The 17,121-nt window shown below is 52.5% G+C and overlaps 2 protein-coding genes across 5 annotated transcripts in view; one reads left to right on the plus strand and one right to left on the minus strand.

Annotated features, from left to right (window-relative positions):
- P2RX3 (purinergic receptor P2X 3) overlaps positions 1 to 5,753 on the minus strand; it is a 28,795-nt gene extending 23,042 nt beyond the window's left edge. The window contains exon 1 of the mRNA XM_028111224.2: positions 4,301 to 5,753. Coding sequence (XP_027967025.1) covers positions 4,301 to 4,419 — 119 coding nt within the window. The 5' untranslated portion in view covers positions 4,420 to 5,753. The remainder of the gene's footprint in view (positions 1 to 4,300) is intronic.
- A 744-nt stretch (positions 5,754 to 6,497) lies between these two features.
- On the plus strand, positions 6,498 to 16,275 carry SSRP1 (structure specific recognition protein 1). 4 transcript variants are annotated; one of them, XM_028111216.2, is made up of 17 exons: positions 6,498 to 6,571; positions 7,031 to 7,183; positions 8,105 to 8,290; positions 8,812 to 8,917; positions 9,206 to 9,396; positions 9,503 to 9,733; positions 9,867 to 9,970; positions 10,074 to 10,202; positions 10,474 to 10,695; positions 11,425 to 11,497; positions 11,909 to 12,047; positions 12,185 to 12,230; positions 13,841 to 13,970; positions 14,393 to 14,563; positions 14,736 to 14,824; positions 15,356 to 15,542; positions 15,790 to 16,275. In XM_028111216.2, the coding sequence occupies exons 2-17, from the start codon at positions 7,130 to 7,132 to the stop codon at positions 15,859 to 15,861; spliced, it is 2,130 nt and encodes a 709-aa protein (XP_027967017.1). In that variant the 5' UTR covers positions 6,498 to 6,571; positions 7,031 to 7,129; the 3' UTR covers positions 15,862 to 16,275. The 4 variants fall into 4 exon arrangements, with proteins under 4 accessions (XP_027967017.1, XP_027967019.1, XP_027967020.1 ...); XM_028111218.2 differs by having other exon boundaries at positions 6,499 to 6,571; positions 7,048 to 7,183; XM_028111219.2 differs by having other exon boundaries at positions 6,499 to 6,571; positions 7,084 to 7,183.
- The last annotated feature ends 846 nt before the right edge of the window (positions 16,276 to 17,121 follow it).

Raw genomic sequence — 17,121 nt, forward strand, 5'->3', positions numbered from 1 at the left:
TCTGTCTCTAGAGGCCAGGGCTGAGGAGATGGGGCAGGACTAAGCCTTCAATTCTTGGCATTTACTCTGCTGCTCTTATTTTTTTTCCTCGTGTTCCTGGTTTATTATTTATAGACTGGAAGGCGGGTGGCAGCTCCTTGGCAGGTGGGATGTACAGGAAGGAGGCCAGAGCAGCATCCCGGCACCCTTCTGTCCACCCCCAAGGAGTCAGGGAGGAGGCTGCGGAGTGGGCGTGGGGAGTGTGTGCTCTGTGCGCCAGGAGGAGAGGGGTCTCTGAGGAAGGTGTGGGCTGGATGGCGGGGAAGGGGGAGGTGTGTTGGGGGATCTAGGAAATGACAATTGTTGCCCTCTATTAGTGGGTCTCCCATTTCAGGCAAGGCACTTGACATGATAGTTCTCCTTGCTGTAACTCCCTGGGGTAGGCATTCCTAAACCCATTTTCTAGATACAAGGACTGAGACTTAGAGACATAAGGTGACCTGTCCAAGCCCCACTCCTAGTTGGTGTCACAGTGAGGCTTCTAACCAGGGGGTCCTCGTTCAACGGTCTCCCCATCATGGGGCTGCAGAGAGGGGTGGGGGAGACAAGAGTGACACTCTTCTCTGCATCTGTAAGGTGGGTTCCAACAGGTCTTCCCACCATACTTGTCACCTAGTATCCCACGGGATGCCTCAGGGTGCTATTCTAGGCTGAAATGATGGGGTGGTGGGTAAAGAAGGTGGAATTCCAGGCCCTTCTCTTTAAGCTAGAACAGCTCCTCTGTTTAACCACTTTATGTATTGAGCTTCTTCATAAGATTCAAAGTGAGGCATGGGGCACCTGGGTGGCTCAGTTGGTTTGGCATCGAACTCTAGATTTTGGCTCAAGTCGTGATCTCAGGGTTGTGGGATCGAGCCCCACATCAGGCTCCATGCTCAGCGTGGAGTCTGTTTGTCCCTCTCCCTCTGCTGCTCCCCCCGCCCTCTCTCTCCCTCTCACTCTCAAATAAAGAAGTAAATAAATAAAAAAGATCTTTTAAAAAAAGATCCAAAACAAGGCTGAATATTATGAACCAAATGGGACAGCTGTGCAAATAGTGAGTCTGTGGATCAGGTTTTGCAGGGGGAGGAAGGGATGGGGAGAGCAGGGCTGTGAGGGGTCCAAGGCACCACCAGCCACTACAGGTCTTTCTGATGATGGAGCATCAGATGGCCGGGAGTGGCCCTCTTCTGGTTTGCAGGGAGGTGGCTTCCTTCCAGGAGGCTCTGCAAACTAGCTCAGGCCATGGAACAGCCAGCACTTCTGGAAATTCAGTCCCTAGGGATCTCCTGTGTCTTAGGATCCCAACAAGAGATTGGTTCTTAGGAAGTCCCACCCCACAGAGGAGACTGGGGATTGCCACCTGGGCCCTGGGAAAGCCATGTAGAAACACCACTGGTGTCTCTATGCATCTGGGTGGGTAATAGACACCAGGGATGAAGTGGTGTCAACTCCAGACAAGCAGCTGAGGCTGGAGCAGGGGTGAGAGCACATGTGGAGACAATTAGCTGGCATGCTGTGGTAAATGCATAAGAGAAACAGTTGGCTCATGTTACACGTGTCCTAGGAAGACTGTGCATCTGGTCTACCTCGCAGGGATACTATGGAAGAGATTCAAGTCCTAGTTAGATATTAATATTACAGCGTTAAAAATCCTTTCAAATTCTACTGAGTCTAGGCCACCATCATCTCTCTCAATATACTGCACTGCCCTCTCCAATCACTGCATTCACTCCTACCCACTCCAATCACTCAGTGAATTAGCCAGAGCGATCTTCCCAGCTCGGATCTCATTGTCTGTCTCCCCCCCGCCCCTGCCCCCAGACACACAGACACAGACACAGACACAGACACACACACACGCACACACACACACACACACACACACACAGAATTCCCATCCATTGCCCCTGTGTAAAAACGAAAGCTCTGAGGGTGTCTGAGGTCTGGCTGGGTGTGATCCCACCCCCATCTTACAACCACCCTCACCTTTGCTCCCTCTGCTCTAGCCATAGAGACCTTCTTTTCTTCTCCCCATTTGCCTGGCTCTTTCCCTTCACAGAGCTGGATTTCTCTGCCTTGAACGCTCTTTCTTCCCTTTTTTTCTCCTGGGTTGCTCTTACTTATCCTTCGGATCTTGGCTTGGGCATCACATCTCCAGAAAACCTTCTCTTAGCTCCCCGACCAGGTCAAATGCCTCCATACTAGCAGCTCTCCTAGCACTGTGCACCTCTTCTTCAAATCTTGAGCCACAGTTGAAATTTTACATTTGTTTTGTGGAGGTTGTTGATTAATGTGCATCTCTTGCATTGTAACCTCCATGAGGGTGAGGGCCCTGTCTGCTTTTGCCCATGTTCTATGCTTGGTGCACAATGCCTGGCATGAAGAAATGCTTGATAAATTTCTGCTAAATTAAAGACAATGGATTCATGAAGTCCTAATGGTGCCTGGGCTCATGTGCACAGAGATGGGGCTCAGGCCAGGGGGCTGGGCTACAGACTACACAGATGTAACTGGAAGGAGCAGCTCCGTGGGGAGCTGTCAGGCTGGGAGATAGATGGGGTTGGATATCAAGACGCCAAAGAGCCTCTCATGCTTGTTTCTGCAGGCCGGGCTCCAGCACTGAGGATCAGAGCATCAGATCATATCACAATGAAGGAGAGACAGGGGCAGCGGGAGAGCAGAGCAGGCTGGTCCAGCAGCCGCTGTCTACCCTCCATCAACCTTCCACCTGGAGCCAACAGAGTCAGGAATGTGCTGAGGCAGCTTTTGGACTCACCTGGAGCCCCACACCGTCTTGTGGGTATAAACAGTGACAGCATTGCATGTACATGCGAACATGGAACATTTAAGAACCAACTTTGAGCCAGCCTCTGGAGATGCAGACACAGAACATTTGCAAACACCATACCTCACAAAACCTCGAAGTTGTAAGTAAGCTTCAAGGCCATTTTTCTTACCCCAAAGCTTGAATCCCTTCTCTAATATCCCTGAGAGAAGTACTAGAAATACAGCCTTGCCTACAGCAGCCACAGAAATGAGTCCTACTGGCTCCCACAAAGCATGCAAAGCAAAAAAAAAAAAAAAAAAAAATCCCTTGATCCACGCCTGCCCACTTTTCCACACACACGATCACACACTATTCCGACCTTTCAGGCAAGGAGGCCCACGCACACGCAGCTCCAGCCCACGCGCACACCGGATGTCTTCTTTGACTGACTTGAATTAACTCATGACAGTTGTCCGTGGCTTGTCGTTTCTCATACACAGAGCTATTGTCTCAGGCAACAGCGTGAGACTAGAGACCCACACACCAGGAAAGAAAACTCTAGAGGTTTCTGCCTGTCATTTCTGGTGCCCACCAGTGGGTGCAAATGACCACAAGAAGGACGGAACCATTGTCTGCTCCATGGCCCTTGGTGCATATGTGTGCGTATGTGTGTGTGTGTGTGGGGGGGGGGTGGATGCCTCTAGAGGTGGGAGCCGAGAGGGGGTGTTCGGATCACTGGCTCTTAAGCAACTCCTGGGATGGGTTATATGGTACAAAGTCAGTAGCAGTAGAGAATTTATGCTTTCTGGGAAAGGGGAGTGTTTCTGGATTCACGAGGAGGTCCCCTGGATTGTGTGCAGAAAAGCCACTTTCCCCTGAGCACCTCTTCCACTGAGTTATTTGTGCCCGTGTCTCTCCCCCTCCCCAAGCCGCAGACACCCTGCTTTGTCCTACCTTCCAAGAACAAGGGCTTCTCCCCTTGCCCTGTTCTTTCACCATCTCCTCAAGCCAGCAGGGGAATCCCTCCTTTCAAAGCGGTCCAGTTCTCTCCTTCCCATCCCACCGTCGACCTGATCGACCCATGACTGTCTCCCTCATGTCAGCGCCATCCCTTCCCCTTTCCTGTGCTCCCTCCTCTTTGTGAGACCCCAAAGCACTGGCTGAGGAGAATGGGAAGGTGTGAAGGTGGTCTGTTCTCTGGTGGGAGCAGGAAAGAAGGGAGAGGGGAGATGGTCACTTGGGACCTCTCCTGGTGGAGGGTGGCACCAGTGCAAGAACCCCACTTCTTGCGGTGTGTGCCTAGAAACCACTCTGTGACTCCAGAGGATTTACTGGGGAAAAGAACTAATCTGGGGACCAGATCCCTGGTGGGGGTGGCAGAGTCCAGTTCTTGGACTCCAGAGTAGAGACTGTTTCCTCCAAGAGAGGAGAAGGTCAGGCAGCTGGACAGCAACACTGACGGGACACCAAGCAGCCCTCCCCTGCTATGACCCGAAGGGCCACAGGACTCACCCCACGAAGTAGGAGATGATCAAAAGCTGGACTGCCCGGTTGATGACCCCAATGGTCCAGCTCTTCACAACCACTGACTTGGTGGTCTCGTAGGTGAAGAAATCTGACACGCAGTTCATGCTGAGAGAGCATTCAGGGGCCACTCAAAAGGGACCCAATGGTGGCCTCAGGGGGGAGAGGTCCTCAGGACAGGGAGAAAGAGATCAAAGCCTGGAGGGGACAGCTTGGAGGGGCTTGAGGAACGGGGAGCCTGTTCCTTTAAGTCAGGCAACCCTAGCTCAGTGTCCAGGCTCTCTCTGCCCTTGACACTCTGGGCTGCCAAGAGTCCAAGGCCAGGGCGGGGGACCCCCTTTTTGTTCGTCTCCACCCCACTCCCCTGTGATGTCACGGCAGGGGTGGGGTCTCCAATCCCCGGCTCCTGATTGCCTGGGATGCAGCTGGCTAGGGCCCTCTGGGACTAATGTTTTATCTGCACTCTGTCTACCCTTTCTGTTCTGTTCTCTTATGCTGCATCTTCATCCCTGCTCACCAGCTGCTTCATGCTCTCCTTAAAGCTCCTTGCAACGCCCCAGCCCCAGCCACCTAATAGCCTTCCCAGGGCTGGGTGCCCCCTTCATTCGTGAATGCCTTCCCAAAGCCACTCAATTCGGCAACCGACCGCTCCCTTCCTGAGTTGCCTCCAATAGCATGGGTCTCGGGGAAGGGTCTCTTGAATATTTCTCTTGATCTCCTGGGGCGGGGGTGATTAAAGAGTCATATAGTTCACGTCCCTAACTCAAGTCAGCAGTGGCTGAAGCTCGACCTGCAGCACAGCATTATCCCATTGGGGTGTTTTGTTTTATTTTGCTTTGCTGTACTGTTGAGTTTACTTATCTGAATCTTTTGTTTGATAACATGCTCCTGGAAGGCTGGGGCTGTTCCCATCTTGTTTACGAGTTTCCTCAAATCCTAGAACTCAGTGGGAGCTCAATCCGTAGTTACTGAATCCAGCTGAATGTATGTTGCTAGACAGTGCTGGAATAGCCATTTCCCAGAGTTAAAGTCATGAGTTCAGGGAGCGACAGAGCATTCCTGCCGTCTCTTATCCCAGGATTGAGTTGGCAAGCTGGCATAACCAAGATTGTCAGGGAAGTCTTGAATTTAAATATTCCATCCTAGGGGCGCCTGGGTGGCTCTGTCAGTTAAGCATTTGCCTTTGGCTGGGGTCATGATCCCAGGGTCCTGGGATGGAGCCCTGCATAGGGCTCCCCGCGCCGTGGGAAGCCTGCTTCCCCCTCTGCTTCTGCTTGCAGCTCCCCCTGCTTGTGGTCTCTCTGTCCAATAAATAAATAAGATCTTAAAAGAAAATTCCTAGCAGGACAGGTACCATCAATCGTGCTGGGTGTAGAGGAAAACTAGAGGGGGGTAAGGGGATTTGGGGCCCTGGGCAAATCCTCTTTGGGCCTCGGCTTTCCCATCTGCAAAGGAAGGCTGCGGGGGACAAACTCAAACACCTCTCCTAGGCCTGGCCTTTTGGCGGCAGGAGGGCGCACGGCTTCTGCCATCCCGCGCTGACGTGGTTTCGAGTCAGGGCCGGCTCTGAGGTGACTGACTCGCGCGCTTGAACTTGACACCGCCGTTCGCGAGCCTCTTCCAGGCCTCCCCGACACTTTGGTTTCAGAAGTGAAGTTTTTGGGTGCGGACTGAGAACTCCTTTCAAAGAGGATCCAGTCCCACGTGACGGGGGAGAGCAGGACAGTCACCGTGACGCCGACACCCCGGGTGCGGGCGGGTCATTTCCCTCCGCAACTCGAAATGTCTTGTCTTCTTGCCTCACAGACTCCTTTCTACTCCACACAAAAGCCACTCCTGTGCAGGACGGACGGAAAGACACACACACGCGTCTGCGGGAAGCGTGACAAGGGAAAACGACAGAATTTCTCTCCAGAACCTAGTCCTCCACTGAAGAGGTGTAATTTTTAAAGAAGGAGCCCTACACCCTCCCTTCCGCGGTGCGACTTGAATCGCAGCTCCCCTTCCGGCAGGTCCTCCAGAGCGGTTGACGCTCTAGGAGGCCGCCTCGTAGGCGGGCCCGGCTCGCGTCTCTCTAGCCAGCGCACACCCTCTCTATGGTCCATGCGCGGCTTCCGGTGGCGGGACGCGGGGCCGCGCACGCGGGAAAAGCTTCCCCAGCGTCCCCCCCCAATCCCCCTTGTCCCCGCCCCCCCTCCCGCGTCCCCCAGCGCGCCCACCGGCCGCACCTGGGCCGTCGCGAGGCTGCAGCTTGAGGAGGTGGGTGGTCTCCGGCCCTGTGCCCTGGGAGGACGCGGGCCCCGCTTCCCCCCGCGGGACGCTCAAGATGGACCGTTCCGCGTTCGAATCCACGGGCAGCGGGCGAATCCATTTTAGGGGGCGGGGGAGCCGCGGGTCTAGGGCCGCGACGCGGTGGGAGCGCTGGGAGGGAAACCTTGCACTGGGAGCTGGGTCGGGGCGCGGCTGAGGTGCAGGCCCCGGGCAGGTCCCGGGGTTCTGCTGCTCGTTGCCATGGCGCCCGGTGGAGCGCCCCGGGCGGGTGTCTGGTCCGGCTGTAAGCGCTACTCCAGGCCGGGTCGTCCAGCCCCGGCTGGGCCTGACTCCTTGAGGTCTGCAGGGCCTGCTGTGGGTTCCCAGGCAGAGGAGATACTGAGACTTCCCAGGCTCAGCCAGGGGTTGCCACCTGGCTCCATCCATGGGCCTTTGATGTTTGTCTAGCCCCCTCTTGAATTCAGATTCCTAACCTGCTGAGTGTCTGCACACCCACCCAGGAGTTGGGGCCCAGCTCCCAGTTGAGGCCAACAGGGGCAGAGCAGTATGGCGGAAACACTGGAGTTCAACGACGTCTATCAGGAGGTGAAAGGCTCCATGGTAAGAAGGACCTGGGTTTTTTAGTATAGGCTGAGAGAGGGAAGGAGGAGTAGACTTTTTGTCCGTCAGTAAGAGCTTACTTTGATGACGTTGCTATTTTAGAAAAGGAGTCTGAGGATAATGTGTAGTTGGTGTTTCCCCAGCAAAAGGCAATGCATCCAGATCTTCCTCCCCTTCCAGTGGGGTTACATCCCCAAAAACTCATTGTGAATTGAAAATACTGTTTAAGTTGAAAGTGCATTTAATACATCCAACCTGATGAGCATCGTAGGTTAGCTTAGCCTTAAACAGGTTCAGAATGTTTTCATCAGTGTACGGTTGGGCAAAACCATCAAACACAAAGTCTACTCTATAATAAAGTTTGAACACCTCGTGTAATTTATTAAATTGTGTGCTGAAAGTGAAACAGAACGGGTAGAAAATGGTTGTGTGCATATCGGTTGTTGACCCTGGTGATCAACCCTGGTGGTTATGTGGCTGGCTGGGAGCTGCCACTGCCCAGCATCAGGAGAGGATTGTACCACCTGTTGCTAGCTTGGGAAAACATATTCAAAATTCAAATTATGGTTTCTGTTCAATGAGTATCATTTTCACACCATCATAAAGTTGAAAAATTCTAAGTTGAGCCATTGTAATTCAAAAAATGTCTGTATAGGAGTTCTAGGGTCACAGTTTGAAAGGGACCGTTCATGCTGCTCCATCCCAGTGCAGACTAAGGACCTGCAGGGGATTTGGATGCCAGGGTTTGGTTTTAGGATCCAGATTTCCTGGTTACTTGTCTCTTCTTTCTGACCCTCACCCCTGCAGCTGTTGGTCCTGCATCTGTGTCTGGCCAGCCCAGTGTAGGTTTTGGGTGGGATTGTCTATGCCCTGTACACAGTGTGTATTGTAGCCTTGCATTTGGGCCTGTTTTTCGAACAGAACGATGGTCGGCTGAGGTTGAGCCGCCAGGGTATCATCTTCAAGAACAGTAAGACGGGCAAAGTGGACAACATCCAGGCTGGGGAGTTGACGGAAGGCATCTGGCGCCGTGTTGCCCTGGGCCACGGACTTAAATTGCTTACAAAGAATGGCCATGTCTACAAGTATGACGGCTTCCGAGAATCGGTGAGGTGTCTTGTGGCCACCTTGTTTGTTTTTAATCTTCTAGAAAGATTTGGGGCTCCTTTGATAACCATGTAATTGCTAGTTTTGGCTTCTCAGAGCAGGGCCATTGTGGCCATTAAGCAGTGTTCAGCTTTGGGTGTCTTGTGCTTTGACTCCAGGTTTTCTACCGTAGTGATTTTTTTGGTGGTTTCTGCTCATTGCCTTTATCCAGATTCAGGGTCTTAGTGCTTTAGTTTGAGGTTTGTTTTTCTGTTTTGAACTGAGTTAAAGACTTTACTGCATTTTAATTTCCCTTTCATCAAAGCACTGCCTATCCAAAATCAGAGAGCATTGTGAGGCCTATGATCAGGAATGTCATTTCCATACTTTACTCCTCCCCTACTCTGAGACCCAGTCCCCGGCAACAGTTTCTGGGTTTCTGATAGAAGGTAGATGGGGGCAGTTTCTCAGAGAGAATCCCAGAATGTTTGTGTTAAGGCCACCAGGGTTTACGGGGACTGCTCTCTCCCCTCTGCCCACAGGAGTTTGAGAAACTCTCGGATTTCTTCAAAACTCACTATCGCCTTGAGCTCATGGAGAAGGATCTCTGTGTGAAGGGTTGGAACTGGGGAACAGTGAAGTTTGGTGGTGAGTCCTGGGGAAGACTGAGGTTTGGAGGAGAAGGTAGGATGAAGGGTTTCAGCCTTTACCTTGTTTTGCTCTTTTTCCACTACAGTTTCTGATTTCCTATCAGTTTGTAATTCATCATAAATTTATTGAGGACCAGTAGTGTATGAGGCACTGTGCCTGGTCTTGCAGGTACAGTGTGACCAAATAGCCCAGTGCTCTGTCCTTGGGATCGACAGTCTGGTGGGAACGTCGTTTATGCAGACCTTAAGGGATGGAGCTTGCGGTTGATAAGCCCTTTCCCCGCAGGGCAGCTGCTTTCCTTCGACATTGGCGACCAGCCTGTCTTTGAGATACCCCTCAGCAATGTGTCCCAGTGTACCACCGGCAAGAATGAGGTGACACTGGAATTCCACCAGAACGATGACGCAGAGGTGTCCCTCATGGAGGTGCGCTTCTATGTGCCTCCCACTCAGGAGGATGGCGTGGACCCAGTTGAGGTGAGGCCTCCCCTGGTCGCCTGGAGAACAGACGGTGCTGAGCAGGCCCTGGCTGGCCTGGGAGCAGGATCCCCCGCTGCCTGACTACCAGTGTGTATTTTTGCAGGCCTTTGCCCAGAATGTGCTGTCTAAGGCGGATGTGATCCAGGCCACCGGAGACGCCATCTGCATCTTCCGGGAGCTGCAGTGTCTGACTCCCCGAGGCCGTTACGACATTCGGATCTACCCCACCTTTCTGCACCTTCATGGCAAGACCTTCGACTACAAGATCCCCTATACCACGGTGCTGCGTCTCTTTTTGCTGCCCCACAAAGACCAGCGCCAGATGTTTTTTGTGGTAAGCAGAAACCATGGGGGCTGGATCTCGTCCTGGTTTTTGCCCTGTAGATCGGTCTTGCTGGTGTTTAGTTAATGAGCAATTCTTGTGGAACACTGATTGGTGTGAAACCTTGTCGGCTCTTCCTTACCAGATCAGTCTAGATCCCCCCATCAAGCAGGGCCAAACGCGTTACCACTTCCTGATCCTCCTCTTCTCCAAGGATGAGGACATCTCCTTGACTCTCAACATGAATGAGTGAGTGTGTCCCTGAACTCCTGTTCTTCCCCTGTCCAGGCAGGGGACTGGTGTGCCATTAGAAGGCAGCAACGCTTGTGACCTCGCCTTCCTCTCTTTGTAGGGAAGAGGTGGAGAAGCGCTTTGAGGGGCGACTCACTAAGAACATGTCGGGATCCCTGTACGAGATGGTCAGCCGGGTCATGAAAGCGCTGGTCAACCGCAAGATCACAGTGCCAGGCAACTTCCAAGGGTGAGAGTGCCGGCTTGGAGTCCTGGCCTGACTGGGGGGCACTGTGCTGTGTCTTCTTGGTAAATCCCTCCTGGGCTGGGAACGCAATCTCCTAGAGGTCTGGTTGGGTCAGAGCATGATGGGTGTCAGTTGTCTCCATCAGAGCAGCGTAGCGGGGTTTACTCACTCGAGGGCCTGAGAACATGTGTGTCGCTGCTGAGAGATGTGCCTTTGGCTCTGTGCCACCTGCCCCTGAGGGAGGCACTGACTAGGCTCCTGGCCTCCTCCACAGGCACTCAGGGGCCCAGTGCATCACCTGCTCCTACAAGGCGAGCTCAGGACTGCTCTACCCCCTGGAGCGGGGCTTCATCTACGTCCACAAGCCACCTGTGCACATCCGCTTTGATGAGATCTCCTTTGTCAACTTTGCTCGTGGTACCACCACCACTCGTTCCTTTGACTTCGAAATTGAGACCAAGCAGGGCACCCAGTATACCTTCAGTAGCATTGAGAGGTGAGAGCTTCTTCCAGTCACTTCCTGGGCATCCTGGTCTGGACCGAGCCTCTACTGGAAAGCCTGGCATGGCATGGGGCCCTCTCTGGGCCTGTGACTCTTCCCCAACTTTTCAAGCCTTGAGCAGAATTTTTCTTTTGCTTCCCTGGGATTTGGTCCTTCTTGGAGTGCTCAGCCTTTGAAAACCTCTCCCTGGCTTGCTTTCTGTACTTAAAGTGTTTCCCATATTGTGTGTTCAGTACCAGCCCTTCTCCACTCCCCCCATGATGGAAATGCTATCTCTCCCTTTCCTGGAATGAGCTCTGTGCCCGAGAAAACAGCAGCTAATGTTTATTAAGTGCTCACTGTGGGCTAAACGTCTTCCAAACATCTTCCCGCTTCACCCTCATGACAGTCTTGTGAAGTACGAAATTCAGACTAGCACAAAGGTGAAAATGTCCCTTTCTCTGACGTTTTCCCCCTGCTTTGGGCATATCTGGTGAATAGGTACACACCAGCCCCACCTTTTCTTTCCCAGACGCTTGAGACTCTGCAGGTTCCTTTCGAGACTAGTGTCTGACTCTTCCTTACCACCGTCCTCTGGGGCTCTCTGAGCTGTTAGCTTGGGTAATGTGGTCAGTAGCTCTAGGCCCCACAGCCTGTCCCAGCCTGTGGGTGTCAGAACAGCGTGCAGCCCCTCCTGGGCATGGGCCCCGCCTGTCTAGTAACCTGGTGCATCTCGCCTCACAGGGAGGAGTATGGGAAGCTGTTTGATTTTGTCAATGCCAAAAAACTCAACATCAAAAACCGAGGACTAAAAGAGGTACCTGTGTGTGAGGGAAGGATGACCCTTTTCTGATCTGTTGGGGGTGTGGAGGGAGCAGGGATTCTTCTGCCTTCTTTTTCACTCTCTCTTTTCTTCTTACCCTTATAGAAAAAAGAGGTGCGTGTGACCCTCCCCCCTTCCCGGTGCAGGTTTCCTCAGCATGACCTTAGATCAGTCTCGGCTGCCTCAGGAGCCCTCAGTGGGGCTGGGAGAGGGAGGGGCTTGGACTAACCCGGTCGGCAGGAGGTCCTCGGGCACAGGCCCTGCACGTCGCTGTGTGTGGCCAATCCAGCCCCAGGGTCTTCTGGGAGCTGATCTTACTCACAGGCATGGGGGGCGTGCTTTTGAGTGTGCAGGGTTCTGGCACCAGGGTGAGTCGGCCCTCGCTCACCTCTCCCCCCTGGCTAGGGCATGAACCCAAGCTACGATGAATACGCCGACTCCGACGAGGACCAGCACGACGCTTACTTGGAGCGGATGAAGGAGGAGGGCAAGATCCGGGAAGAGAATGCCAACGACAGCAGCGATGACTCCGGAGAAGAAACCGGTGGGCCAGCCTCAGCAGCGCCGGGGCGTGAGGGCGCTCAGGAGCCTAGGCTCTTGCCTGGGGCCAGAGCCGGGCGTCCGGGGAAGAGGGCAGGATCTCCATTTGGGGCAAAGCTGATGCATCATGCTCTTTTTCAGATGAGTCATTCAACCCAGGTGAAGAGGAGGAAGACGTGGCAGAGGAGTGAGTTCTGGTTCCACGCCCAGGGGGGGAGGTGGAGGCCTGTAACCTTAAGGGACCAGACGCTATCCGGACATTTCTCATGTCTTCACATTAGCTACTGACCCAGGGTGGCAAAGTGACCTCCACCGAGGTATTACACGGAAATGCTTTGGAAATTGTCGAGGGCTTTGCAAGTGCATGGCACAGGGTAAAGCCAAAAAATACAGTGGGGAGATAATAGGAATAAGAACCAATGCCTGCCCACTTCCTTGCTGGGATTTTTGGGGTGAGTTGTTGAATCTCTGTATCCTCACCTAGAACCTCATGGTGGTCCCCCCATGCTGTCCTGTGACTCAAACTGACTTTAGCATAAAAGGGAGTTTCGTAAGTTCACGTAATGGAGAGTCCAGGGATATAATTGGCTTCAGGTACTTGGATCCAGATGCTCAAAAGTTGTGGGGAATCTGTTTTATTTTTTCTGATTTTCTTATTTTTAGATAGGTTTGGCCCATGCAGTGTCACATGACCCTCAGAAGCTCTGGGCAGGCTTAATCCAATTGGTTTAACACCCAGAAGTGCCTCTTCTCTCAGGGCAGTAGTGAACAGCACGGTCACTGCCCCTTCCTGAGGTTACCAGGATGTGTGCTGATGTGCTAGAACCAGGCATGTACCCATCCTTAAAGCCTGGGGGTGGAGTGAGCCCCTCCTGAATGAGGGCAAGGTGGTTCCCACAGAAAATTAGGAAGAATTTCTTTATCCAGAAGAATTGGAAATGAATGTTGGGCAGCCAAAAAACCCAACCTCCCCCCCAACCCCAAATAGATTATATATAGAGAGATACGTAGCTATATATACGTGTGTATACACGTAGCATATGTATATAGGAGTTGACTAGTTCTGCTGGCCACGTACTCATGAAGGTCAGTGAGCAGATGATTGCAAAAATCTCTTGAAAACCGGCACCACACAGGTGTGTCTATCTTCTGAGGAGTTCCATGCGTATTGGATAGAACTTAATTATATGGTTGTGGACGTACTTGGACAGAGGTCAGTTTCCCCTTTTAGATATGTATTTTTTAAGTAATCTCTTTACCCAACGTGAGGCTTGAACTCACAACCCTGAGGTCAAGAGCCACATGCTCTTCCAACTGCTGGTCAGGTGCCCCTAGATCCTATTTTATTATATTTATCTTTAAAAAATGTTTCCTTTTCTATAGTAATTATCTCTTTATCAGAAAAGACTCTAGGGTGGATTAAGACAACTAACTCAAAGGAAGTGGTGAAGAGTGTTTAGGGTGTTTCTGGGCAAGATAAGACCAAGTGTCTCTCCCCAAGAGTATGGGGTTGGAGTAGGACATGGGTCAGGCCATGAGCAAAGACAGCAGCTGAAGCCCACTCGTTATTTTGTGTTTCATTGGTTGACTGATGCCACGGATGGGTGTTCAGAAAGGGCCAGGTGTGGGGAGGGGACCGCTGAAGCCACTTCAGCTGAGAGGAGGAAACGGGGTGGAGACTGTCCTGTGGCCCCATCTCCCCCCTTTTTGGGCAGGTAGCTTTAGACTTGTTTCCCTCCTGTCCTGAGGCCGTGGGGTGCTCTCTATCCCGGCTCTAAGCCCCCCTCTCCTTGGCAGGTTTGACAGCAATGCCTCAGCCAGCTCCTCTAGTAATGAGGGTGACAGTGACCGGGATGAAAAGAAACGGAAGCAGCTGAAGAAGGCCAAGATGGCTAAGGACCGCAAAAGCCGCAAGAAGCCTGTGGAGGTGCACACTCAGAATGGGAGAGTGGGGAGCCATGCCCTTTACCTTCTCCTGTCCACCGCCAGTAGGGCCTCAGGTGGTCCTTCTGGGGCTGCTTTTTGTAGCCAGTGAATAATGGCCTTGAGGAGTATCTTCTTGGAAATTTTTTCTCTCTGGTCTTTGGGCTAATTAGCTTCTGGGAGATCTGAATTAGGAGACCAGCTTCTGTCCCAGGGGCCTGAGGCAAGGGGTCCCTAATGAGTGAGGTGGTGGGTGCAGGGGGAGGAAGACAGGGTTCCTGGCCTTGGGAGCTCTCAGTCTAGCTCTATGCCTATGTAGTCCTCTCATTTTTTTCCCCTCCGAGCAGGTGATCTAAATAATTTGTTTTGGAGAAGATGGGGGTCTATGAGAAATGGATGGCTGAAGGCATTTGGGTTTTTATGTAGGTGAAGAAGGGCAAAGACCCCAATGCCCCCAAGAGGCCGATGTCTGCCTACATGCTGTGGCTCAATGCCAGCCGAGAGAAGATCAAGTCAGACCATCCCGGCATCAGTATCACGGATCTTTCCAAGAAGGCAGGCGAGATCTGGAAGGGAATGTCCAAAGAGAAGAAAGAGGTGAATGGCAGCGGAGATGAGGGGTGGCAACTTAGTCACTGATAGCGGGGGCAGGGATGGTCCATCAGTGCACCTTCTCTGTACAGATTTTGTCTGCATCAGGGAAGAGGCCTCATTCTTCTCTCTCTCTTTTGTGTGTGTGTGTGTGTGTGTGTGTGTGTGTGTGTGACAGGAGTGGGATCGGAAGGCTGAGGATGCCAGGAGGGAATATGAAAAAGCCATGAAAGAATATGAAGGGGGCCGGGGTGAGTCTTCTAAGAGGTGAGTGTTGGGAACAAAATGGCCCAGTAAGTGCTTTTTTGGCATCTATTTTTGTGGGTCCAGGTTGAGAATTGGGGTGTTAAAGATAATAGATATGCTCTGACTGCATTAGGGCAGTGCTTTTCAAGTTGGGGTAGGCAACTGCCCAAGTATGGGTAATGTAGGGAATTCCTGGGGTCACTGGATAAATGGGGCCCTTTCCTAGAGAGTTAGTTTTATTTGAAGGTGTGAAGGAATTAACAAAAAATTATGACAGAACATAACTCACACGAATTTTTAGAGATAAATCAAGAGATGTCAAACAAGTTCTGTATGTGAGACTGCTTCAAGCTATGGCCCCTGATTCTTCTGGTTATTTACTTAGGAGGCTTTCCCTTGGGGCACTTGGGGCTCACCTGGCTGGCTGTTTGCATTTATAGTGAGAAGGGGCAGTGTGGCTGGGAGTGAGAAAAGCCCTGTTAAAGTTAGGGGTGGATTGGTTTTGATGGGTGAACCTGAAGGCCCAGGCCCTTTTCCCTCTTGCTGCTGTAGGGACAAGTCGAAGAAGAAGAAGAAAGTAAAAGTGAAGATAGAAAAGAAATCAACACCCTCGAGGGGCTCATCATCCAAGTCCTCATCAAGGCAGCTAAGTGAAAGCTTCAAGAGCAAAGAGTTTGTGTCCAGTGATGAGAGCTCTTCTGGAGAGAACAAGAGCAAAAAGAAGAGAAGGCGGAGTGAGGTGCGGTCAGAGTTTGGGGGTGAGGGGCACCTGAGGCAGAGGGGTGGATGTCTAGGGCCTGGTTGTGGTAGGTAGGTCTGTAAGAGTAATGAGGTGGAATGGAAGGGTGCACATCAGAGGTTCTGAAGGCCAGTGCTGCATTTGGGGGGGTGGGTATGGAATTAGGGGTCCTTCACCCCTGAAAAGTAGCTTGCTGGGAGGGCAACCAGGACTCAGCCTTTCCCCTTAAGAGACCTTTGATTTTCAGGACTCTGAAGAAGAGGAGCTGGCCAGTACTCCCCCCAGCTCAGAAGACTCGGCATCGGGATCTGATGAGTAGAGAGGAGAAAAATTCTCTCTCCTTGGGCTTGCCCTGTCACACCTGCGGTCTCTCCACCCATGTTTTGGTACCAGTTTCTCATACGAAATGTAGTCCCTGGGTTTTGTGCCATCTTGACAAGCTTTCCTGCTGGAATGCACTGCACTGAGGCAGCAGGGGAGGCGTTTCCCTCTGCTTCCCAAGGATGGCTCTTTATCATTTGGGGAGAGATTGGGTGGGGCAGTGCAGTGCAGGGTGGAATCCTGGGCCTGCTCTCCGGACCTTAGGGCCGCTGCTTCTCCTCTTCACTTTGCCGCAGCAGGGGTCATGTGAGGTCGAGGCCTATAGCTCCTAAGGGGGGCCTATTTCTACTTTTATTTTGTATTTCTGGTCTGTGAAAAATCAACATTTAATAAAGGGAACTGACTTTGGAAACCATGTCCTAATGCCTTCTCTCTAGCCCTGTTGTATTGCACCCATTTTTGGGGGGTGGTGTTTACCATACTGTTTTGACTGGGCGGGGCCCTGCCGGCCAGCCGGGAAGCAAGCCTCCAGGTACATCCTGTTCTGTTCCCGGTTGGACAAGCATTGGTTTTCACAATCTTCTGCCGGGGTGGGCCACCTGAGAGTCTAGAAATGAGAGCTGATCTGATTAGGAAGTCACTCTCACAATTCCACTCCATTAGCCAAGCTGAGGGGAGGCAGCTTCTGGCTCAGTCCTTAATCACCTATGAGTCAAGGGTCTTCCACGGGTTTAGATAATGGAATCAGGATTGACCAGCCTCCGCGGCGCGGGACAGCGGAAACCCGATCCTGGAGAGATGTGGACGACGAGCGGTGTGGGGGGTGGGTAGGGGTGCAGGAAAGGTGTGGAGTATGGAGGAAGCTTTTGTTTTGGGGGACTGGGAGGCATTTACGTCTGGGAAGGGGATATAACAGCAAATAAGTGAGGATCAGCTAGGGAACCAGAGCTTCCAGTCGTCCTCACGGCTCCTCCACGTCTGAACTGATACACGTGGAGCGGCCACGTTGCGTGCGTTCTCAGGTGTTTGCCATAGGAAGCCTCTCCGGTCGGCCAACGGTGACCTTCTTTCTCGCTGTGACTCTATGGTGCTGCAATCAGTGCCGGCCGCCGGGCCCGAGCCGGCCGTCCTCAGGCAGCCTCTCTAGGCAGTCGTCTCGGTGGCCATCTTGCCTGAGCGTTCCTAGCCTCCGAGTTGCGTCAGTTTCGCGGGGGTCCGAGCCTGGGACAGGCCCCTTATTTGCAAGGCTCATAAATAA

The sequence above is a fragment of the Eumetopias jubatus genome, unplaced genomic scaffold, assembly GCF_037043125.1.
Source record: "Eumetopias jubatus isolate StellerSeaLion01/CBP00866 unplaced genomic scaffold, mEumJub1_p1.0 scaffold_13, whole genome shotgun sequence".
Lineage (NCBI taxonomy): Eukaryota > Metazoa > Chordata > Mammalia > Carnivora > Otariidae > Eumetopias > Eumetopias jubatus.

Excerpts from the sequence above, each read along its gene's own strand:
- SSRP1 (XM_028111216.2), top strand. The coding sequence starts at position 7,130 with ATGGCGGAAACACTGGAGTTCAACGACGTCTATCAGGAGGTGAAAGGC. Across the intron at positions 7,184-8,104 it reads AGGAGGTGAAAGGCTCCATG|AACGATGGTCGGCTGAGGTT; the intron begins GTAAGAAGGACC and ends TTTTTCGAACAG. Across the intron at positions 10,203-10,473 it reads GTGCCAGGCAACTTCCAAGG|GCACTCAGGGGCCCAGTGCA; the intron begins GTGAGAGTGCCG and ends CCTCCTCCACAG.